At 35.5% G+C, this 26,970-nt stretch overlaps 1 protein-coding gene across 3 annotated transcripts in view; it reads right to left on the reverse strand.

The window, feature by feature from the left end:
- The window catches only part of FSTL5 (follistatin like 5), a 786,274-nt gene that overhangs the window by 231,680 nt on the left and 527,624 nt on the right, over window positions 1-26,970 (reverse strand). For all 3 annotated transcript variants that reach the window (XM_047798935.1, XM_047798934.1, XM_047798933.1), the window contains one exon: window positions 13,303-13,469. In XM_047798935.1, coding sequence (XP_047654891.1) covers window positions 13,303-13,469 — 167 coding nt within the window. The remainder of the gene's footprint in view (window positions 1-13,302; window positions 13,470-26,970) is intronic.

Consider the following 26,970-nt stretch of genomic DNA (forward strand, 5'->3'; position numbering starts at 1 on the left):
ATAAACTCAAAAATGCAGAAATGTTAATATAAGAAACAACACCATGTCATTTGTTATTTGAGTATTTCAAAATTATTGAGCATCTCCTGTGTCAGTTTAGTACTAACATCATAACACAGAGTTGAACAAGCAAAAGTCTTTGTGCTCAGAGTTTCTGGTCTAGAGCAGAAAAGCAAGTATTATTTATTAATAATACTTACATATATATATATAATTAATTTTTAAAAATTATAGCCACATACATGGCGTATGGAAGTTTCTGAGCCTGGGACTGAATCTGAACCACAGCTGTGACGTACACTGCAGCTGTGGCCGTGCTGGATCCTTTGACCCACTGTGCTGGGCCAGGGATTGAACACATACCTCCACAGCAACCCAAGCCACTGTAATCAGATTCTTGTCTTCTTTTTTTTTTTGTCTTTTTAGGTCCGCACCCTCAGCACACAGAGGTTCCCTGGCTAGGGGTCTAATTGGAGCTACAGCTGCTGGCCACAGCCACAGCCACAGCAACAGAGAATCTGCATCTGCAACCCATGGCATTGCTCAAGGCAATGCCAGATCCTTAACCCAATGAGCGGGGCCAGGGATCAAACCCGCATCCTCATGGATCCTAGTGGGGTTTGTTAACCACTGAGCCACGACAGGAAATCCCGTAGTCAGGTTCTTAATCCACCATGCCATGGCAAGAAGTCCTAATTTATTGTGATACACTAAGTACTATAGCTGCTAGACAAAAAATAACAAATCAAAATTTAGTTAGCTATAACAAATGTTTGTCTATTTTAAAAGGACAACTGAATGTAGGCAGATGAAATGGCCAAGGGAAAGTTTTCCAAAAGAGAGAAGAATGCTTTCCACAAAGGTAGTAATAACACAACACAGAGAACAGCTAGTGTTTTGGAACATTTGTAGTAAAAAGTAAACATGGATGGAGAGTAGGAAAAATTAATAGAGAATAGGCTTTTTAGAACACATTAATAATTTTTTCTTCTTCCTGAAACTCTTAAGAAGCCATTAAAGGGTCTTAAAGTGAAAAGAGAAATGTCCAGATGCAAATTTTATGAAGCTATGTCTGGATGAAATTTTGTGTGTGTGAGTGTGTGTGTCTTTTTAGGGCCGCACCTGCCACGTATGGAGTTTCCCAGGCTAGCGGTTGAATTGGAGATGTAGTTGCTGGTCTACACCACAGCTCAGGGAAACGGCAGATCCATAACCCACTGAGCAATGTCAGGAATCAAACCGCATCCTTGTGGATACTAGTCGAGTTGGTTAACCACTGAGCCACTCTGGGAACTCCTGTATGGCTGAATTTTGAGTTAAAGGCCTGTCGCAGTTGGCAAGGATGAAGTTGGAAGGTGAGAGATGATATATGCTTAAACTAAGGCAGTTGTAGTGGAAATGAGATGACAGGTTTGAAATAAATAAAAAGTTAAATTCACAAGGTTTTGTGACATATTAGACTTTGGAACAAAATTGAGAGAGAACTCCAGCAGGACTCAGTTTTTGTTTATGTTTAAATGGAATAGGAAACACATCAGTGTTGTCTGCTTTGGCATAAAGATGTCTTGAATTTGGCACATTCTGATGAAGAAAACAGCACTTAGAGAAATTTCAAGTAGAAGTATAATTTGGAATGTATTGACTTAAACATAATAATTGAAGCCCCAGGTTCAGAGATACAATAATAAAAATAAAAACATGCTTCATCACTTTAAGAATCTGTATAGTTATTTGGCCATGGTTCTTATTGAAAGAAAAATATGTTGCAGCAAGGTCATATTTCCATATTACTACTCCTCATAAGCTTATTTAAATAACATGATCTTCCATAATTTTGAAAACTGACCCTAACATTAAAAATTAAAAAATATGAGATACTCCACGAACTGATCTGTGAACATTTATTTCACTCATTCCTTTATTTGCTATTTTATCTTTATACACTGCTATTTGCAAGAGTAGTTCCAAAAGAATGGGACCGAAGATATTTAAAAATGTTTTTAAATGACTGATTTTAAGACTTTTTTTGAGAAGTGAATTGTAAAATGCAGTGATATATTATATCAGCAGAAAAAGAAAGTAATTTAGAAATAATACTCATTTTCAAGCGGCACACTCTTGGGCAATATTTATGTTCACAGGCAATTTCATCATGTTAACAATTAGTAATGTATCTGCATAACATATATTTAGGTGCAAGATGAATGCACGTTGCCTGTTATATAATCGTGGAAGAAATTCAACTTCCTCAGCCATGCCAAAGCTTCCTATTTGATTTGGCCTGGAGGATTCTGTATCATAAATATTCTCTGATTTCACTTGGACTTTAAGAGCCACAATGGCTTTGGGTTTATAATATAAATGAATTAGCGATAAAAATTACATGACGAATGATGTATTATATTACAAACATTAAATGCCTGAGTATTTAGTTGAGGGAGGAAAATAAATGGATTGTTTATAGTCTAGAGAAGAAAAAAGTCAATATCTTCCTTTTATTATTATTATTATTATTATTATTATTATTTAGCTTCCTTTAAATAACTAGTTTTAATGGCATACTCTAATATGTTCCATAGAGGAAGACAACATTGTAGGGTTATAAAAAAGTTAAAAATAAATCTTGCTAATTAAATTGTTTTCACCAGTGTTACATACTTTCAGCTCTGTTATCAGTGAACAGCCTAAAGGGTAAATTTGTCCCTTTCATATATTAGAACTTTAAAATTCACACATTTAAAGGGAAAAGTTATTTTCAAACTGCTTTAAATATAAAAAATTGAGTTACAGAGACTTTTTAGTCTCTGGAAGCTAAGTATGACTTAGGGATTTTACTTCTAAATTTGAAGCATAGTACATATTCTGAAACATTTTTATCAGAATAAGGTATAAAATTCTATATTAAACATTTAATGGCTTTAAAAATCCAGACAGACAAATGAACATTTCATTTCTTATCCTTTGATATGTTATCTCAAAGTGCTAGTTTTGTCAGTTACACACTAGAAAATTAGCATTAAAAAATTATATAATATGGCAAGCTGCCACACCAGGAATTGGATCCTGATTGAATTAAAATACTCCCTTTTTTTAATGTCCATGATTTTTTTTTTCCCAGAAGAATGCTTTGCTTTAAATGGAGATCAACTGTACATGGTGAGAATCACTTCAGATAAGTTGCAGGGGTAGAACTATCTTTAAAAAAGATCAGAAGGAAGGATTATTGGACTGAATACAAAAAAAAAAATTAGTGTAATATTTAAGGAATAGACTATAAAAGCAAAACAAATAAATAAATTGAAGGCTAATGCAACTAGGAAAGGAACTAAAGTGTGCAGAGTTGTTCGAATTTGAATTTAGAAGTATATTCATATTTAATCAATGCAGAAGGACAGAGGATAAATAAAACATCTTCTTAGATGGCCTTGTAAAGAGAGGTCAAGATTATTCTCCTGATGCTCTTTTATAACAAACGGCTGAGCAGTATGCCCAGCCAAATGATTGCATTTACCAGCCTCTCTGGTGTAGTTATTGCCACTATGGCACACGGATGACCTATAAATAGTGTGGGCCTTGCAGGAATAAGTGCCATTTATCTCTCACCTGCTCTGTACTACTGTGAGCCTGGATGATAGTTGATCAAATGTAGATTGGTGGCTGGAGTTCCTACAGCTCCCTTGAACCCTAAGATGATGTTGGAGATGAAATCCACGCTCTTGGAATGGCAGAAAAGATAGGAAATTGAGTTTCAGATGTTTCACAGAAGAATCCCATCATCTGTGGTCAGTATATTTTATGAAAGTATAAACTTCTGTCCGTTTAATGCACTATTTTTTCCAGTTTTCCTTTCAGTGCTAGATGTAATGTCTAACACAGGTTAGGTAGAATAGGAAGAAAAAATCCTAGAATAAATACTGACATGCGAAATTGAAAGGAAATCTACAAAGCCAAGGGTTTAAATTTACATGAACTTTTAGCATTTCAAACTTTTCATCTCAGTGATATAAGCCACAGTAACAGTAACTTTTTTTTTTTATTTGCCACATTAGGCCATAGCCTAATGCAGTATTCAAGCAAACGAGTTTCAGGTAAATAGAGTGCCAGATGTAACAAAATATTGATATCCAATTAAAGCTAAATTTCTTAGCGACAAGAATGATTTTTATATGGGTATATCCCATGGCACATTTGGTATAGATCTAGAGTAAAAATTGATTTATTACATATCTGAAATTCAAATTAAGCTGAGTTCTGCATTTTATCTAACAAGTAACTTGTAAGGTTATTGAAAGTCTTAGTAATATTAATTATATTAGGTTATTTTAAAAAAATAGTATTTTCATGGTTATTCAGTGTGATTCACACTATTCAATGTGATTCACAATGCCATATCAAAGAATCAAGCTACCAATAGTGGTAAGAAAATAACATATTTTGTTGAGCACCTCTTATGCATCATATGAATTTTATAATAATACCTTCTTTACAGATGAAGAGACAGAAGCTTAAGTTCACTCAATCTGTTGTGATCACATAGCTAATAAGTAGCAAAACTAGGACCGGAATCTAGGTTGGTATGACAATTCAATTTCAATGTTAAATATAGACGAGTTGTAATATAACCTAATGAATAGTGGAAAATTACAGATAATGAAAATAAGATACAAAAAATTTTAGGCCTATTTTTCCTCAGGTAAAACAAAGGAAAACTCAGCAGAAATTGGTACCACATTGTAAATCAGCTATATTTTAATACAAAAGTTAAAAAAAAATAAAAAATCGAACAAAGGTAAACAAAAATTTTGTTATCAAAAGATGTACCCAAAATAATCTTGGTAAAGTCAAGACCTCCCCCAAAGTGCTATATTTCAAGTCCTCTCTTTCCTTCATTTCTGACTATCAATCTTGTCAGTCAGTTCTATCTTTTACCCACATTTCTCTCAATTCTATATCTTTGTCTTTATGTTCACCTTGCCTCCCATAATTGTGCTTCCTTCCTGAAATGAAATTGCAAACCAGGAGCCAGCTGGAGACAATGAGGTCAGTAGGAAAGTCTTACTCCGACCTCATCGTCCTCATCTCCATCCCCTGGTCATAGCTGATCAGACCAGGATCAGCACTTAAGCTCAGTAGGAAAAATACCAGAGCTGAAGCCAATTGTCTTTTTCAGGAATTTGGGCAGAAAGAAGACTGAAGACAAACATACCCCCAAAATGGATGAAAATATGATATCTGAGGAAATGTAATGGTATAACTTTAAATCTGGGATTAATATGAGATTGCTAATAGAAAGATACAAAAAAAGCATTATAAATTTAACGACATAATTTAATAGAAATTAAACCCACTTGTGTGAAATTAGACAATGTACTACTAAGGTATAAAATATTTGCTCATATCTGAACTTTCTGACAGTCTTGTTTATAAACAAAGTGAGAATATGTTTTCCTATAGTAATTGATTTATAGTAATTGCTATAGTAATTTGATTTTTTAACATGTCAAAAATCTATATGGCACAATGAAAAATATATTGTAAGGAGGTATAATTACAGGTATTTCTTAACATATTAAATCCAAAATATAATTAGACAACATTCATAGTGACGAACAATAGAAGCTATTTTTCTAGTTTCAAGCAGGAAAGGGATTTAATAAAGATATTAGGAAGGTCACAGAATAACCAGGAGAGCAGAGTGTCAGCTTGGGGAATGCTAGCCAGGGAAGATGCACAAGCCACACACTGAGACTGGCCAGCTGGAGACCCCATGGAACACTGACCAACTGTAGAGACTTTCTGAAAGCAGAATACTGTGGCCACAGCACTCACCAGGAAGATTGGGTGGGCAGAATGGATTCTGTAAAGCATCTGCATTCTCCTGTCCTTGCTTACAAAATGAAGTCTGGTTCAGTATTTGCTTTATTAGAGTTTTATTCACATATCTGCTCCCTAACGACCTAAAGGGCTAATTAAATAAGAAATTTGTTTCTAGCTTTGGGGTCACAAACATCCAAGCATCGCCAAATATGTAAAGGGGTGTTCAAAAGGTATTTAGTAACCAAAAATCACATTAGATGACCACCAGAGACAGTGCTGAATATATGTATATAATACATAGTTTTTAATATGGTCTTATTTTAGCACACTTTAATCCAGTAGAAAGAAGTATAAAGAAAAACACAGTAAGTGCTATTTTCTGTTTTATGTCACATTTTGGTTATATTGGTAAATGCATTTAAATATATTTTGGTAATTTGGCAGGTGTTGTCATAGAAATTAATGAAAACACCAGGAGTATATTGGGAAGTTGAATAAATGGCCCTTTTTTCAAAGACATCTGTGGAAATTCCCCACAGTTTTATTTGAAAGGCTGGTAGGTTTGTGAACACTACAGATTATTAATGCTTTTTCAACTTAATTAAATGTGGCTTGAAATGAAATTGAAAGTTTCTAAATATTGGAAATTTTTTTAAGTTCTCAGTGTTTATCTGCTTTATGAAATGTATCCAAAATAACTTCATCCAATAAAAGTCAATTTACTAATGCCAGAATTCATCTAATATTTGTATATATTTTAGAGATATAACAACTATAATCATTCTTTTTGAAATTTAAGATTCTAGAACTGTCAAGATTAAGACAAATATAAGTCAAATATAACAGTCAAAATTAAGCAAAATAATTTACAAGACTTATGCACAAGAATGTACCCACTTTTTTAAGTTGTCCATAGACTATCACTCTGTGAATATTACTTACAACACACTCCCCCTTGTTCTTGAAACAGTTCAGATGAGCTTAATTTGAGATATTCAAACCTGAACACCATGGGCTTCTTTTAAGTAACAGTGGTAAACTTGATAGTAAGGATGACAATGGAAAGTAAAAGATTAAATGTAGAAAATGATTTGAGATGTTTGTATAGAACTTACTTCTTCCCATGAACATACCAAATAGATCAATTCATCAACTCCCTCTGAAAAAGTCCTTAAACTTGCTGAACAGATTCTCCACAACAAAGGATAAAAGGACAACACTGAGATGGCAGAATAGCAGAGACACAGTCTCCCCAAAGAAGTTACACCCATCATGGCAACCCCCAAACAAGAGGAAGCTCCCAATGACAAATGTCACACTGAGGAGTGAGGGGTTTGGGCCCCACCTCAGGCACCCCAAACCTTGGAACCTGCACTGGAAAGAAGAATCCCAAAAGTCCAGCTTTGCAAAACAGAGGGGCTTATGTTCAAGCTTATGTCCCAAAAAGGCAGTGGGACCTGGAAAGCCTGTTTTCATCACTTGCAGTCTCATACCAGGACCCAACACAAAAACACAAATTCAAAAAATGCCTAGACCATGCATGAAGGATATTTACTAGCTAATCTTAACATGTCCTCAGGGCACAGATGTCTGCTGGGGCTTCTTCTGGGGATGAAGGCACTGGCAGGCCCATCTTGTCCTTGAGACAGTTCTCACTCAACCATGGTAGAGCCAACCCTGGTGGACACCCATTTCTGTGCTCCCTCAACCTTGCTAGTACTTGTTGGCTTGCCCCATCCACATAAACTCCCACATACCCCACCCATGATTCTCATGTGGTCTTGCTGCAGCCAATGGGCTTATCCTGCCCTTGACTCACCTATAGCCTCATTGCAGCTCACGGTTTGCCCCAGGCCCAAGTCACTCCCCCACCCCAGTCCCACCAGAGTTGGTGGATTTTCCCAATCAACAAGCCCTCCTGTGACCCTGATGAAGTTTTCAGGCTCACTTCAAACCCAGGCACCTCTGTGGCTCTTTTGAAGCTAGTGAGTACATGGAGTCCATTCAGAGGACACCCTTTGAGCACCTGGCTTGGGTGGCAAAGATGACCTATATTTCTGAGCTCCATAGGATTAAAACAAATGGAGAGACAGTTCTTAGAAGGCTATCATCGGAGTTCCCGTCGTGGCGCAGTGGTTAACGAATCCGACTAGGAACCATGAGGTTGTGGGTTCGGTCCCTGCCCTTGCTCAGTGGGTTAACGATTCAGCGTTGCCGTGAGCTGTGGTGTAGGTCACAGACGCGGCTCAGATCCTGCGTTGCTGTGGCTCTGGCGTAGGCCGCTGGCTACAGCTCCCATTCGACCCCTAGCCTGGGAACCTCCATATGCCATGGGAGCAGCCCAAAGAAATAGCAAAAAGACAAAAAAAAAAAAAAAAGAAGGCTATCATCCCCAGGACACAACATAGACAGAAGACTAAAACACACCCCCAGACTTTTTGGAACAAAGGACTATGTACTTGTCCTAGAGCATCAGCCTGATGAGACTTACCACACATCTAGAGGCTACAAAGGAGTTTTCAGGGAACACAGGCCAGAGATACCACCTTTGTGCTCTCCCTTGGCCTTGCTATAGCTCCCTGGTCCTCCCAGAAAGGACTTTATTCCCTCATCTAAAGCCCTGATTTTTGCAACTATCTACAAGGAGGCATCGTCAACCCACTTGGACTGGAGGCCAGCAGAGGTTATGAAGGCAGTCCCACAAGATTGTATATATTTGCATACAAGAACATGAGGAAACAAAGGAATATGTTTCAAACAAAAGAGCAAGGTAAAACCCGGGGGACGGGGGTAGCAAAACCTTAAAAATGGAGATTAGTAATTTACCTGATAAAGTTTTAGAAGTAATGGACACCAAACATGGCAGAAGAATGGATGAACAAGTGAAAACTTCAACAAAGACATATTAAAAAAAAATAAGAAAGTACCAAATAGTAGTCAGAAATAGAATATAATAACTTAACTGAAAAATCACTAGAAGAATTCAAAAGCAGACGATGAAATAAAGAATGAATAAGTGACCTGGAAGCCAGAACAGTCAAACTCCCCCAAACAAAGCAGCAAAAAGAAAAAAGAATTTTAAAAAATCTTAAATCACTTATGGGATAACATTGAGCACATTAACATTCAGATTATAGGGGTCCCAGAAGGGGAAGACAGAAAGAAAGGTCCAGAAAATATATTTGAAGAAATACTGGCTGAAATCTTCCCTAACCTAGGAAAGAAACAGATATCCAGATCAAGAAAGCACAAGTCACAAAAATATGAGCTCTAGAAAATCTATACCTAGCACATTATAATTAAAACATCAAAAGTTAAAGAGAGAATTTTTTTGTCCTTTTTTTTCTTTTTTAAGGCCACACCCACGGCATGTGGATGTTCCCAGGCTGGGGTCTAGTTGGAGCTGTAGCTGCCAGCCTACCCCACAGCCATGGCAACTCGGGATCCAAACCACGTCTGCGACCTACACCACAGCCAAAGGCAATGCCAGATCCTTAACCCACTGAGCAAGGTGAAGGATTGAACCTGCAACCTCATGGTTCCTATTCGGATTCGTTTCCGCTGTGCCATGATGGGAATTCTGAGAATTTTAAATTTTAAGAAAAAAAAAATACCTATTATATACAAGAAAACCCCCTTAAGAATATCAGCTTGTTTCTCAATAGAAACTTTGCAGGCCAGGAAGAATTGGCATGATATCAAAGTGCTCAAAAAAAAAATCTAAAAAAGAATACTCTATCTAGCAAAGTTATTATGTATCATTCAGAATTGAATGGAAGATCAAAAAGTTTTTCAGACAAGCAAAAGCTGAAGGAGTTAACCATCTCCAAATCAACCTTTTAAAAACTATTAGAGGAATTTTTTAAGTCAAAAAGAAAAGGTACTAACTAGTCACAAGAAAATATAAGAGGAAAAATCTAACTGGTGGAGGCAAATGTATAGTAACTGCAAAGGATTAATCACTTATAAAGCGAGTATAAGACTTAAAAGACAGAAGCAATTAATTAACTATAACTACTATAATTAGATAACAGATATGCAAAATAAAATTATGCAAAATATGTCAAAAATATAAAATAATAAATGTAGATTTTAAAAAATTGTGTTTAAACTTGAATTGCTATCACATTAAAATAGACTTTATGCAGTCTCTTATATGTGAATCTCACAGTAACAACAAAGCCAAAACGTACTGTTATCTTACACAAAAGATAATGATACAGGAATCTAGACATAACACTAAAGAAAGTCATCAGATCACAAGGTAAGAGAGGAAGAGAAGAAGAAAATAACAAAAAAGAACTATAAAACAGCCAATGGAGTTCCCACTGTGGCTCAGCAGTAACAAACCCAACTAGTATCCAGGAGGATGTGGATTTAATCCCCGGCCTTGCTCAGTGGGTTAAGGATCCAGCATTGTGGGGACCCCTAGCCTGGGAACCTCCACAGGATGCTGGTGCAGCCCTAAGGAAGAAACAAAGCCAAAAACAAGTAATAAAGTGGCAATAAATATAGAGCTATCAATAAGGACTTTAAAGTAACCCCTCTACAAAATGTAATCAAAATATATTCAGTGACTCAAAGGATTGAAAAAAAAAAAAAAAGACCAACTCACTTCAGATCTAAAGGCACACACAGACTGAAAGTAAGGAATAGAAAGACATGCCATGCAAATGAAAACCTAAAGAAAGCTGATGTAGACAAAGTAGAATTTAAGACAAAGTCTATAATAAAAGACAAAGAAGGACATTGCATTATGATAAAGTGGTCAAACCAACAGGCAGATAGAATATCTATAAATACATATTGCAAATATATAATCACCCATCAAAAAGCACCTAAATATATGAAGAAAATATTAGCGGACATAGAGATGGAAATTGACAGCACTGAAAAAATAGCAGGGAACTTCGTATCTTGCTTACATCAGTAGACAGATCATCCAGAGAGAAATCAATAAGAAAACACTGGATTTAAAAAATACATTATTGCAGTTGAGCTTAATAAATATATACAGCAATAATTGCCAGAGAGGATGTGGAGAAAAGGGAACCCTTGTGCACTCTTATTGGGAATGTCAGCTGGTGCAGCCACTGTGGAGGACAGTATGGGGATGCCTCATAAAATTAAAAATAGAGGAATTCCTGTAATGGCTCAGTGGTTAACGAATCCAGCTGGGAACCATGAGGTTGCGGGTTTGATCCCTGGCCTTGCTCAGTGGGTTAAGGATCTGGCGTTGCCAGGAGCTGTGGTGTAGGTTGCAGACGCGGATCGGATCCCATGTTGCTGTGGCTCTGGTGTAAGACAGCGGCTACAGCTCCGATTAGACCCCTAGCCTGGGAACCTCCACATGCCTGGGAGCAGCCCTAGAAATGGCAAAAAAGACAAAAAAAAAATTAAAAATAGAACTACCATATGACCCAGCTATTCCACTTGTGTGTATTTTTTTAAAATCATGAAAACATTAATTCTAAAAGATATATGCACTCCTATGTCCATTGCATCATTATTTACAATAGCCAAGATATGGAAGCAAATTGTGTATCCATCCATGGATGAATGGATAAAGAAGATGTTATATATATATATTACTCAGTCAAATATATGGAATACTACTCAGCCAAATAAAAGGATGGAAATGTTGTCATTTTAGATACCAGACCAGGGCTTTATACTAAGTGAAATAAGTCAAAGACAAATACAATCTGATTTAACCTATATTTGGAATATAAAAAAAAAATCTCAGAGATATAGAGTACAGATTGGTAGGTATCACATTATAAACATTAATGTGGTTGGTAAAATAGGTGAATGGGGTCAATTGTATGACTATGGATAGAAATTTGACTTATTATAGTAATCACTTTGTTGTGTATACAAAGATTAAATTTTTCATCTTTTTACACCTGAAACAAACATAATATGTACCAATTTTACTCAGTTTTTAAAAAAGCATAAATGTAGATATGACAACTCATAATGCAAACCCAAGATGAGTTTATCTGGGGCCATACCTCTCAAAGAATCTTCAACGCTCTTGACATTTTGTGGGATTAAACATTATTCTCTATATACTCTGAGCAAAATTCCCAGATGTAAGCAAATTTAGAAAAATTTTATCAAAATTAAAAAATAAATAAAATTAGAGTTTTCTTTTTTAAAGCATTCAAGGATATTAAACAATAATATCAGTAAAATGTAACAAATAAGATTGACCCTCTTAATCCTGTGTTTTAGGGGTTTTTATGAAGCAGAAAATAATAAGTGGTTAGGTGATGCCTTTCTTGAGCAATAGTAAAGCATATCTAGTGTTTATATGCAAAGATATTATAGAACTTCAAAGTCACTAAGGCAAAGAATTGCCCCATTTCATGTTCAGGAATATCCCATAACATGCGATTTTTACTTCTTTTCAACATAAAAGATGATGTTCAGTTTATCATGCTCATTTTCAACAGATAGCATGTGAGGAACAGAAGTTCCTTGGAGTGTGTTCTTCTTCTGTTTCTTCTTTGGATTTGTTACCTACTGAATTGAATTTAGATTCTGAATCTCTACGAATAAAACTGAATGATGAAGTTTCTTCATTCGGGAAAAACAAACCATGTATTTGTTTTACTAATATTTATTGTTTCTGTTCCTGCTATGATGCAGTGGGTTAAGAATGTGACTGAATCTGGGGTTAATAGATGCAAACTATTGGATTTGGAATGGATAAGCAATGAGATCCTGCTGTATAGCACTGGGATTTATATATCTAGTCACTTGTGATGGAGCATGATGGAGGATAATGTGGGAAAAAGAATGTATATATATGTATGACTGGGTCACTTTGCTGTACAGTAGAAAATTGACAGAACTCTGTAAACCAACTATAATTTAAAAAATAAAAATCATTATTTAAAAAAAAGAATGTGACTGAAATGGCCAGGTTGCTGCAGAGGCATGGGTTTGATCCCTGGCCAGGCACAGTGGGTTAAAGGATTTGGTGTAGCCATAGCTGTGGCATAGGCTGCAGCTGTGGCTCAGATTCAATTCCTGGCCTGGGAAATTCCATATGCCACTGGTGCAGCAATTAAATTTTTTTTATTTATTTAAATTGTTTCTAATATATTATGAAGTATTTAAAGAAAAAATCTGCCTTTACCCACTTTTACACTTCACAAGCTATAAGGTGTTTGTTCAACTATAACAGCAAATATATTGTGATTAACTAATGGTAATTAGAGAAATTCTTAGAGCCAGACCTTTGTGGTTTAAATTGATGTGATCCCGCCAACACATAACCCTCTCACACATATACAAGTGATTTGGAAAATTTCAAATGACCTGTAAGTGCACCTTCTGGATAATAGGAAGGATATGACAATGTTCCAATAATTGTCTTCTATTCTACATCCGGTTTCTCTAAGCTCCTCAGACTTCAGGAAGTCTTGAGTATATCCCATGAAATACACAAATCATACACAACCTCTGTGTACTCACATTGATGTCCTCCAACTCTAAGTTATTTAGAATAATATTGTTCCTCTTCCAGATGATGGGGGGTCTGAGTGCTCCCTGCACAGCACAGCTTAGAACGGCACTCTGTCCAACGGTTGCCGCGGTGATGCTTAGTTTCTGATCTTCAGGCAGACTCAGCTGAATAACCTCTGCAAAGATAAAGTGTCAGGAATGTTGACGAGCTCAGAGCTTTGTAGAGTTAATTAGTATAAAGTTTCTGAATACTTGTGATTAAGGCTTTTAATTTGAATAAAATGTAGAAAAGCTGGTGATGAAAAGGAAAAAAGTAAATTGTCTCCAATGAAAGGTCAGAATGACATTTCAATTTAACTGATTGACAGGCATCCTCATGAGGCAAGGAACTATTAAACATGAAATGAATATCAGAAGTAGAGTTATAATAAGCCTGGCAGATTGTACCCAAAAGAGAGATAAATTATTTAACTGCCAAATTGACATGTAGAGTGTCATCAGCATTGAAATAAAAATGATGTTGTTTATTCACTGATAGATTTATAGTGTAGGTGACGGTGAGATCATTGCTGGCTGGCTGCAAAGAACACTAGCAGAGCTGAATGTGTAAAATGCATCATGATACGGGGAAATATAAATTGACTCTAAAGAAGTAAGATTTATTTGGAAAGTTGAAGGGATAAAAACTAAAGTTCACCAACCCAACAGCAATTTGCTGAAATCCTGTCAGTTGCCCTTTCTAGAGAGTGTGAATATAGTACAGTCCCTTCCCTATTCTTAAATTTCAAAGTTAAATACTTATTTTTTTCTTTCTACAGCCACGCCTGCAGCATATGGAAGTTCCCAGGCTATGGGTCAAATCGGAGCTGCAGGTGCAGGCCTACACCACAGCCAGAGCAACCCTGAATCCAACCCTCATCTGGGACCTAGGCCATGGCTTGTGGAAATGCTGGATCCTTAACCCACTGAGCAAGGCCAGGAATTAAACCTACATCCTCATGGATCCTAGTCGGATTCTTAAAGCCCTGAGCCACAATGGGAACTCATAAAGTTAAATATATTTTTAAATAACCATTGAACACATTTCTACCAATAATGATGCCACAGCAGGAAATATAATTTGTAATCTAGATCTGCTTTCCTGTTTTGTTTCTAGACAGTCCTTAACAATCATGGGAATGAACCCTGTCCCATCCACCATTGTCCATACTCAGAAGAGAGGCCTGGCTTCCTCTGTGTGGGCACCTGCCCTTTAGTTTTCAACTGACATTCACTGACACCCAGTCCTTTCTGTGCTCAAATGGGATCTTGCATTTTGACTTTGCTGAGTCGTAGGCAGGCGAGAAATATTGAAACCACCAGTCTCACTGAAATTTCCTTGGCGATGGGGAGACTATCATTGTCTTTTGTTCCTTTGATGTGGTTGATGATATTTTTTTGGAGTGGGAAGGTTGAACATTCAAAGTGGTGGCTTTTATTTGATTTTATTTTTTTTCAAAGTGGTGGCTTTTAATTAGTAATAAATAGGATCAGGTCCTATCACTGGGGTCTCCTCCAGAAATGCCTCTTCTTCCTTTTCACCAGTTTACTTTATTTTTCTCTCTTTCTGAAACCTGTCTTCCCCTTAAGGAGGAAGAGAAATGCTAATCAAATAGTATTTATAGACTATCACTCTTTAAGAGTTCTTTGATTTTTTTGGTACTGTCACAAATTGTCATAGCAAAAATGGCACACATCTTTGTCTTAGAAGGCCAGGACTGAACATATAATACCCCACATGTACTTGTTACATGTTGATGTTAAGAGATCTCTGTATCATGGCTACCACACCATTATCTGATAAAAATGAACAGAAAGAGACTGACCCTTATACTGTTATATAGAATCTTGTCTTTAAAAGTCCTAGTTATTTAAGACATCATTGTTTTATGTTACCAAAGAGGAGAGCAGGTAAGCTTTTGAAATTGAAAGATCTTATGAGAAGCTGAGTCCAATTTATTCTTTTGATCCTTACAGAATTGATAAAAAATGATAGAAAGATGGAGACAGCATCTTCTCCAGTTGTTTATACTGACCATTTAATGTTCCCTGATGACATTTATCTGTATTCACTTTTTATTTCAATGTTCCCTGAGCCGCAAAACCATAGGGAATATGCTCAAACTTATTTTTCTTAATAATTATTCTGTCGTATATTTATTTATATTTATAAAATCACTAAAAGAAATTATAAGGGACCAATTAGGCCTAGGAAATTTTTGAAATTTGCAGACACAGCATTTCTTTATGTCTTTTTTCTTTGATAGTACAAACTTATGGGAAGAGAGAAAACTATAAAAGTAATAACATCATCTGGGCACCATATAAGAATTATTAACAATTTCCATTAACATTCCTGAATTTCAGCTTCTGGTCTCTCCTAAAATCCTGTAAGAGATAATGGGACATCTGATTCTAAAAACAGCATGTTAACATTGGCTCTTCTGACATTTAGAAATAAAATTGCTACTAAGTCACCTTGGAATGTCTTCGCTAACCTTTTGCATCTGTTATTAGGTCCCAGGGCATTCAAATTAGTTGTGCTTTTGGTAGTTATACATTATAATGCTAATTAGATAATATGAACATCTTAGAATAAATGCTCAGATTTGGCATAACATTATGTGGGACATCCAAGTAAAATGTAATTTTTTGAGAGGATGCCTAATTAGAACTATGAATTACTATTCACCCAGGGAATATTAACATGTACAGTAAAAACTTTTTCATTAATTTGGAGATTATATTTTTAAGAGATTTTTAAAAACTGTTTCAGTAATATGTGCTATTAAATAATGATAAGTATTTTAAAAAGTCTTTAGAATTTTTTCCTGCATATTTCATGCTACATATTTCACTTCTTCCTTACTATATTACATAAGCTACATACACAATTATATTTACTCATTACTCCTCAAAATCAAGGTTTTTTTTGTTTTTTTTTTTCCTTAAGTGCATTTAGCTGCAGGATTTCTTTTACCTACAAGATTGGCATGCTCATCTTTACTAGTCTTTCTGATCATTATTAACAGGCTAAAGTTTAGTCTCACAAAATCACAAATGTCAAACATTTTTATTCCTATATTCTAATATCATCTAATATGTTTTAATGGTGAATAAAACACTTGTAAACCATATTACATTTATAAATTTCATAGAGAAACTTTGATTATATCTAGAAATGTGTTAACAACCTGGAACAATAGCTATGAATCAATCTGTAAACCAATTTAAAACTGATGTTAAGAGGTAAGATGGGTTGCACCTGAGTGTTTGTGTCTATTTGAGTGACCATAGTTTATTTATTAATTATTTTTGGCCACACCTACAGCTTAGGGAAGTTCCCAGGCCAGGTATCAAACCCATGCACAGCAGCAGCCTGAGCAACTGCAGTGACAATGCCAGATACTTAACCCACTGTGCAACAAAGGAACTCCACAGTTAATTTAGAAATAACAGTTTCAAAGAAAAATACTGAAAATTTAATTCTTTCTTAGTTATGGTTAATATATAATTTTGTGTATATACATGAATGATAGCATATTTTATCCCATAACATTTTATCCACAACATGCTAGTTATGAACAAATAACATTCATGTTCAGTGAATGACATCTATTATGTTAGTACTCTTCTCTATCCCTTTAGCTTCAATGATAATGCACATTTGAAAGGTCTTCAGTAAAATCATATATCACATGACATCAATGTGATGTTAATCATCTGATGTCCTAACCAAAGGTAAAAACACATAGGTAGATATAACAGATGATACTGAATGTTTTAAAATCAGTACTTCTTTTTGCCTATAAGCTTTGCCTCTTATTGAAAACCCTCGTGAGTATTTAAGGAAAGAAATCAGGGCTCTAGCCTTAGTGTTTCCTTTGATCTCATATTATGAAGATCATACCATTTCCAGACCAGCTTTTTTCTGTCTTTTTTTTTTTCCCCCCAATGGCCACCCCCAATTTCCTGGACGAGGGATTGACTTTTTTTTTTTTTTTTTTTTTGCCATTTCTTGGGCCGCTCCTGCGGCATATGGAGGTTCCCAGGCCAGGGGTCAAATCGGAGCTATAGCTGCCGGCCTACGCCAGAGTCACAGTATGCTGGATCCGAGCCGCATGTGCACCACAGCTCACGGCAATGCCGGATTATTAACCCACTGAGTAAGGGCAGGGACCGAACCCGCAACCTCATGGTTCCTAGTCGGATTCGTTAGCCACTGAGCCACAACGGGAACTCCCTGGGCCAGGGATTGAATCTGAGCCTCAGCTGTGATCTATGCCACAGGTGCAGCCAGGCAGGATCCTCTAACCCACTGAGCCAGTCTGAGGATCAAACCCATGCCTCTGCAGTGACCCAAGCCACAGCAGTCAGATTCTTAAAACACTGTGCCACAGCAGGACCTCCAGACCAGTTTCTTTCATTTGCTTACTCAGGAAAGCTGAGGCCAGTGAAGTAGTTTCTTTTTGTGGATCCCTTCCTGTGCTCTTGCCCTTTTACAAATTGGCTTAGAGGAATATTACAAGTTTGCCTTCAGAGGAATGAACACTTGAATTATTCTCTAGCAGAATCTGAAGCTGGAGAGACAGGTATAGTTGAGTACAACTCCAACCACTGCAGCTTAATATTTATGAGCATTTTTTTTTTCAATAGCAGTATGATACAGACAGCAATAAGAACTTGGGTAAAAATAGTATGTAGAATTAAAACAGTATGGAAAGGGAATGAAATATAAGTATTTGCGAAACATCAGTTTAAAAGAAGATGATTTTAGTAACTTTGAAAATCAATCCTGTAAAATCATAAGAAGAAAATAATTTATCGTAAACAGAATCCTGTTCTAAACATTTACAGGTTTCTAAATTCCTAAAGTACCTATTTATGCTAAATAGTTTTTAATTTATTTAAATACTAGTCTCAGAATCTTGTTGAAGTGATCATGCTTATAATTCCTATTATAGGAATGAAAACTAGGAGAAATTCTATCAGTAATACATTCAGGTAACATATATTTTCCCTCCTCTATTCCACCAAATGGTATTACTAATCAAAATAATTTAAATAAAAAGAAATGCATTGCAATAAAAAACACTTAGGAATTCTAGAAGAAATAAATTAATTGTTTTTATAATAAGAACTTCACAATTATTCAATAACAATTTCTTTAACTGGGGAATTACGATGGCATCTTTTGTCAAGAAATATGTGATTCTCAAATAAATGTTGTTTTACCTAATTTAGACACACCAAGATATACACTAATTTATCATGATAAAATGTCTAGATTTTTTATACTAAATGCTTATAAATTATTAAATGCTTATACTGTAATGTTTATTATAAAATAAAACAGAATAAATTTAAAAAGCTATCTAGAAGCTTCTTTAATAGCAATGGATTAGATAATTTGTATTACCTCTTCCACTGAAGAAAAAACAACAAGAAATTGAATAGCTCTGGGTTAAATACACACAATATATTTTAAAGAGTATATGAAAGCAAAAACAAGGCGGTGAAGAATTTCCCAGCCAATGTCCTGAAGAAAACTGTAACTTAGAGAAATGAGATTGTACTTGGAGTCTCTCTCATTACTTTGGGAATTTTACAACTTTTTGAAGATAACTGAGTAGCCTAAGGGCTCTACGTGGTTCCTTTTTCCTAGAGGCATGGGATAGATGCATTAGGGACAGTATGAGACTGTGTCCCTCTACACCAGGACTTTAATGTTCTTCATTCTGCAAGTGAATGTGTAGGCTGTAGGCTACTTTTGTCTAGGTATTTCATAAAACATAAAGCCTTCCTCTCTGTAATAAGATAGCATCACCCTAGCCTATCTAATCATTATTGTAAATAATTTTATTTTTTTAGTCACATCTGTGGCATGTGGAAGTTCCTGGGCCAGGGATTAAACATATGCCACAATAGCGACCCAAGCCACAGTGGAGACAATGCTGGGATCCTTAACCTGCTGCAGCAGGAGACAACTCCAACAATTTAAAAATAAATATCCAGTAAACAATGAAGGGATGATATGGCACACAAAGAGAGAGAACAGCATTACAAAAATGAACAGAAATAATATACAAGTGTAAAAAACACAACAGGTTTATAAAAATTATGTGTATAAAAATAAGTTCATAAAAAATCCAAGTAGAAATTATATAAGTAAAAAATATAATAACTGAAATTAAGAATTAAATTAATGCCATTAAGAACAGATTAGACATGGTACAAAAAGAGAATTAGTAAACTGGAAAAGAGATTAGAAGAAATATTACAGAATGAAAAGCAGAAGAATAAAGATTTGAAATTACAGATGAGTTTATCAAAAATATATTCATATGAAACCCAGAAGGAGAAAACACAGAAAATTGGGCAGAAGCAATATTTGAAGAAATAGTAGCCACAAATTTTTCGTAAATGTTGAAATACACCAAGCTATATGTTTAAGAAATCATCAAATGTCAAGCAAAACAAATGAAAAACTAGAATAATTCACATATAGTTAGTAGAAAAATTGAAGAAAATAAAAGAGAAATTTTATTTTTTATTATTTATTATTATTTTTTTTTTTATTTTCCCACTGTACAGCAAGGGGGTCAGGTTATCCTTACATGTATACATTACAATTACATTTTTCCCCCACCCTTTCTTCTGTTGCAACATGAGTATCTAGACAAAGTTCTCAATGCTATTCAGCAGGATCTCCTTGTAAGTCTATTCTAAGTTGTGTCTGATAAGCCCAAGCTCCCGATCCCTCCCACTCCCTCCCTCTCCCATAAGGCTGCCACAAGTCTCTTCTCCAAGTCCATGATTTTCTTTTCTAAGGAGATGTTCATTTGTGCTGGATATTAGATTCCAATTATGAGTGATATCATATGGTATTTGTCTTTGTCTTTCTGGCTCATTTCACTCAGTATGAGATTCTCTAGCTCCATCCATGTTGCTGCAAATGGCATTATGTCTTTCTTTTTTATGGCTGAGTAGGATTCCATTGTGTATATATGCCACCTCTTCCTAATCCAATCCTCTGTCGATGGACATTTCTGTTGTTTCCATGTCTTGGCTATTGTGAATAGTGCTGCAATGAACATGCGGGTGCACGTGTCTCTTTTAAGGAGAGTTTTGTCCGGATAGATGCCCAAGAGTGGGATTGCGGGGTCATATGGAAGTTCTATGGATAGATTTCTAAGGTATCTCCAAACTGTTCTCCATAGTGGCTGTACCAGTTGACATTCCCACCAACAGTGCAGGAGGGTTCCCTTTTCTCCACAGCCCCTCCAGCACTTGTTATTTGTGGATTTATTAATGATGGCCATTCTGACTGGTGTGAGGTGATATCTCATGGTAGTTTTGATTTGCATTTCTCTAATAATCAGCGATGTTGAGCATTTTTTCATGTGTTTGTTGGCCATCTGTATATCTTCCTTGGAGAACAGTCTATTCAGGTCTTTTGCCCATTTTTCCATTGATTGATTGGCTTTTTGCTGTTGGGTTGTATAAGTTGTTTATATATTCTAGAGATTAAGCCCTTGTCAGTTGCATCATTTGAAACTATTTTCTCCCATTCTGTAAGCTGTCTTTTTGTTTTCTTTTTGGTTTTCTTTGCTGTGCAAAATCTTGTCAGTTTGATGAGGTCCCATGGGTTTATTTTTGCTCTAATTTCTATTGCTTTGGGAGACGGACCTGAGAAAATATTCCTGATGTTGATGTCAGAGAGTGTTTTGCCTATGTTTTCTTCTAGGAGTTTGATGGTGTCCTGTCGTATATTGAAGTCTTTCAGCCATTTTGAGTGTATTTTTGTGCATGGTGTGAGGGTGTGTTCTAGTTTCATTGGTTTGCATGCAGCAGTCCAGGTTTCCCAGCAATGTTTGCTGAATAGACTTTCTTTTTCCCATTTGATGTTCTTGCCTCCCTTGTCAAAGATTAAATGACCATAGGTGTCAGGGTTTATTTCCGGATTCTCTATTCTGTTCCATTGGTCTGTCTGTCTGTTTTGATACCAGTACCACACGGTTTTGATGACTGTAGCTTTGTAGTATTTCTTGAAGTCTGGGAGAGTGATGCCTCCTGCATGGTTTCTGTTTCTCAGGATTGCTTTGGCGATTCTGGATCTTTTGTGGTTCCATATAAATGTTTGGATTGTTTGTTCTAGTTCTGTGAAAAATGTCCTGGGTAATTTGATAGGGATTGCATTGAATCCGTAGATTGCTTTGGGTAGTATGGCCATTTTTACAATATTGATTTTAAAATTACGTAAATAAAAAAATGCACATTGCTTTTATGGTAAGGAGAGGTAGGTAACTGATATCATGAGTAAATACAGGAACAAAAGGCTACTGGGATTATATATTATAATTGATGAAACAAAGATAAATCAATCTTAGAACTTTACATACATAAAAATTATTATATTTTCAAAAAAAGTAAGAAAATTTGTTATAAGCTTCAAGTCCACTTCAAGGAGATTAAACCCAACCCTCTGGCCAAGGCAAGAATTACCAAACCGTTATCATCATCCCACCTGTATCATTTTAATGCCTCTTCCCCCACCTTGAGCAACCTGGCCTGCTCCTTCCTACTTCCTACTAGAAAAGGTATATGGATTCCACACCTCACCTCACCTCTATGTCACCTGTTCCCCATGCAAATGAGGCATCCTGCCAGAAACCAGTCAGGATCAAAACACACCCCCATACAAAGACCAATCAACCCTTAGCCTTTAGGAAAACAGAGTGGGCTGGGCGGGAAGAATCAGGTCCCACTCAGGTCTGCTGCATGAGAACATAAAAACAATTGTAAAGTAAGGAGGGCCCTCTTTTTACTCTTTCCCTTCAAAAAATTTTTAATGTGCCCACCCTTTCAATGCTTTTCTGTGGCGGGACGGGGACTGACTGAGGAAACAATGCAATTCTATCACTCTGGTACAAATTCTATCAAATGCATCTCTAGTAACTTGTGTTACAATAAATTCTAAAAGATGTTCGATCAGAAGGAAAATGATCTTGGAATCTAAAAGATGCAAAAAGGAAAGGAGAGGAAAGGAGGTGTTTAAATACGTGCTAAACTTTAGCATTAAACTTTCATACTTCAAGAAGGCTTGATAATATATGATTGTATATAATTATAATATTTATAATAATACATGTATTTATAATAATATATAATGAAGATATAATATTTTCATAATCTTGAGGAAAAGAAAGTTTTCTTAAGGCACCAAAAAATTCACCTTTAGGGGAATAATTCATAAGATTGACTACATTATAACTTAGATCATCTATTCTTCAAAAGGTACTACTAAGTGACAAAAAATGCAAGCCACTGAGCAGGAAAAGATACTTGCCATCTATAAGCTAACAAAGATCTCATGTATAGAATTAATAAAGATCTCCTAAAAACCGATAAACAGAAGACAGTTTTAAAGAGCTACTAATCAGAGACTCAAACAAATTCTCAATGAATGAGTCAATCCTTGGAGCTAAAACAAATCTGAAAAAGTACTCCATATATATGCTATCAGGTAGATATAAATTTCAGCCAAACTTTTCTGATTTGTATGAATTACTAAGTCTAGTGATAACATATGTCAAGAAGAAGATGAAGCAACATGGATTCTTATATACCTTGAAAAAGACTGTGATTTCACGTATAAATTTTCTTTCTGCATTGGTGAATGAAGCCTCAGCTAGGGAAACTTGCTGGGCCAACTCCTATGTCCAAGAACCCAGTTAGCTACACGCCCTGCAGAAGCCTAGATGATAACACAGAGACGGCCGAGTACTCAGGTGTTAGAAAGACACAGCAGAGGTAGCAATGCATACATTCTCGAGATACCTTCAATATACTTGACAGAAAAAAAAAAAGAGGAGAGGTCTAAATGTGGAAAGACAAATCTGGTAAGGAGTAGGAAAAAGGAATCGCAAGAAATCCTGAAGAAAATGAGCCACCAGTGAGGAAAATTCTGAAAATTCAAGTGAGAATGGAATTATTTCTTATACAAATTACATAAAAAAGAAATTATAATCACAAGCATAAATAAAAGTATTTAGTAATTAGAAAAAAAAGGTCATTTCTTCCTGTCATTGGTGGGATTTAAAAGTTATGGGGACACAGAGGTCCATTCATGGCTCAGCAGAAGCAAATCCAACTAAGAACCATGAGATTGTGGGTTTTATCCCTGGCCCTCGCTCAGTGGGTTAAGGATCCGGCCTTGCCATTATCTGTGGTGTAGGTTGTAGAAGCACCTCGGTTCCCTAGTAGCTGTGGCTGTAGCATAGGCCAGCAGCTATAGCTCCAATTAGACCACTAGCCTGGGAACCTCCATATGCCACAAGCGTGGTCCTAAAAAAAAAAAAAAAAAAAAATTAAAAAGTAAAAGTTATGCAGAGATATAATAAAAAAAAGACTTCCACAAAAGATTTTCTCTAAAACAAGGAAGCAAAAATGTTTCTGTGCAAAATTAGAATTTAATTTTTTTTATTATCTTTATAACTTTGTAACAAGGAAAATATAGTATTATAAACAGGTCTGTATTTTAATAATACTTCATGCAGTTTTATATGTTAACAATAGTGATTCTCATTTTCCTTTTTATTTATTCATTATTTTGAAATTCCTTCTGTTGTCTTATAAATATAGTACCATTACTATTCAAAATTTATGTTCAATTTTGTTTAATTTTTCTCTTTTAAATAAATTACATACAATAGAATTTTAAACTGAAATATGTGAGGAATAAGCCTATTCCTTCAATGATATGTATGACACTAGTGCCTTGGAAAATAACTTTCCTTATGACGAATAGTTTTCATTTGAAACCTGACCTAACAAAATATGGTATCCAACAGAAAATTCAGTGACCTTTCAAAGTAGTCAAGTTAATTTCAATTTTATGATTTGGAAAAATTAAGAGTTCATGCAACTGGATGATTTTAACATGATAGGTTTATAGGCTGGAATAAGAAAGTTATGATGGTTCGAGGTGTATTATACCAAGTTTAAAGTTTCTTTAGAAGTGAGTTGCTCCACAGAGGATTAGGATAAAAGAAAAGAATTGTCAACATTTACTCAGTACTTCATATGTGTCAGGCATTGTTCGAAGTAGTTGGTTCATTTAAACTTCACACATGTATATGATACTAATTTTTTTTCTCTTTGTGATGTTATTATGTGAGGAAGAAATAACTGGTTTCACCAAAACTTCATCAGAAATAAACGATGTCTTGTGATCAAATAGGAACTTTTCCCAACAAGCTAAGGACACGAAAAGGGGAGTTCAGATATCTCCTTGATCAAAATTAGTGAGAAGAACAAACACATCCTATCATTGGATACCCTGGAAAGCAATTGTCTTAAAGAGATGCATGCTATTGACAAATAAGATGGCACGTCATAGGGGATGAAAGCATGGACTATACTGCCAGCAAGCCCAAGATTTGAGACATGACTTGATGCTTGTCTCAGTTTGATTTCTTTTACATGTATATGTTTGCTTTTTTTCATATTTTAAAGTTTTACTGAAATATAGTTCTTATGAGCATTTCTGCTATACAACAGTGATTCAGTTATACACATACACACATCCATTCTCTTTCAGATTATTTTCCCACATAGTAATCACAGGATATTGGATAGAATATAGCACATAGAACCCTACCCAGTTTGATTCCCAATGCACACACTTTGGAAGACTTTTGACAAGTAATTTACACTCTAAGTCTTTACTTTTCCATCTGTAAAATAAAGATGGTACCCAACTCTTAAGAATATTGTGAAAATAAGATATAATATTTATAACTGTGCCCGGCTTTTAATAAATTCTGCATATGCCACACCTGCTATTATTAGGGAAGAACTAGTGAAGTGTTTATAGGTTAAGATTTCACCTAGGTTATAAATATAACCTTGTGATCACTTTGAGAAAGATATTGCTTATATTAAATAATATTGGTTTAATTTCCATACTTATTACTTAAGCAAGAGGGAAAAAAATCCAGTCTCATGACACATCCTGCTACTTATGCTCTAGTGTGGTTCTGTTCTCACATACAAAGTGTCCTTGAGGTTGTATTTAAATATATGCATTAAAAAAAAAAGGCTATGGAACATAATGATAATCACTCTTCTTTTCATTAAAAACATGTGGAAAATATCAATGAAATGTTGAAGTAATAAAGTATCTTTTCCCTGCATGATTGGTTGGTATAAATACCATATACGAACTGGGGGAGATTTGCTATTATGGTCTAAATGTGCAAGTGCATAGAATACTGAATTATTTTACTATCTTTAATAGTTTTTTTTTTAAGTTTCGGTATAATCACTCAAGGTTGGAATTCAATGTAGTAATCTGGGATGAGGAACCACAAAGACACATGGAAAAGACAATCCTACATGAAGAGTTTGCTGTAACTATGCCACCTTTATCAGACAGGGTCATGCAATCAGTTAATCAATACTAATTTCTTGTATGTTAACAGTGGGCTCAGTGGCCTGTTAAAAAGCTATTAGAGAAAGAAGGAAAAAATGTTAACCCGTGTTCATTCCTTCAATTTATCTCTGGGAAACCCGAGGATGTTAATGTGGGAATCAATCAAATGACACATTATTTGCTCTCTCTTTAATAAACTGAAAAAATTTCACCATTTTTTTTAGATTACAGTCTGTCAGACAGAGCTAAATGAATGAACTATTCCTTCCAGGCAGTGTAAGAGAATGGGAGTGTTTCACAGTGAAAAAGACTACCTTGGTTTGCCTAATTAAAACGATTCAGATCTGAGAGATTGCTATTAGCCTTAATATCCTCCTGAATGACCAGATTGCAACTGGGATCCAGAGCATTTACCTTCATAAGGAATTGTTACAGATTAGAACTTCTCTAAGATGTTAGAGCAAATGGATGTGAAAGCTGGGGAATTGAACGCTGGCTGTTCATGTTGGCAGCTCTTCACAGACTCTGAAGACTGGCCCTCAGCTATGCAAATCCATAAACAAATTTAACAATCCATCCAGAATTAATTAGGCTCTTGGGGATCCACTGGGCTAATCAAAACCACGGGATACCTTTGTTTATCCTGGAATACCAATTTATTCATGCACAATCAGGAAAGCATCAGATTTAGAAAGCAGTGTCAGCTGTGAGCCTGGGAATCTCCCTTGTAATGAACAGGTCAAAAGCTTCTCAAGATTGATGAACAGAAAATCGCAAAAAAGGGAGCTGACAATTCTCAAGCCAGTCAAGCTCTAATCAGCTAATGAATTGCCCTTTTCAACTCTAAAGAAATTTCTGTCTAGAAAGACTTTCTTTTTCTTGTCACTTCAAAGTTTATTGACAAATTCTTAGTTTTTCACCATCTTTTCCTTTTTTCTTTTTTAACACCATGCATATCACCATATTTTTGCAACTAGACTATTAACTCAGGTAGACTATAGAGGAGTTAAAATATTGGAGACTTCCTCACAACAGCAAATGTTCACGTTGTCATGGGCTTATAAAGCCCTACTGATGGACCAAATCTGGACAACCACCTGTTTTTATAAATAAAGTTGTATTAAAATAGCCATATCCATTCATTACCATACTGTGATATTGTCTAAGACTGATTTCAGCTACATAGGCAGACTTGAGCAGTT

The sequence above is a fragment of the Phacochoerus africanus genome, chromosome 10, assembly GCF_016906955.1.
Source record: "Phacochoerus africanus isolate WHEZ1 chromosome 10, ROS_Pafr_v1, whole genome shotgun sequence".
NCBI lineage: Eukaryota > Metazoa > Chordata > Mammalia > Artiodactyla > Suidae > Phacochoerus > Phacochoerus africanus.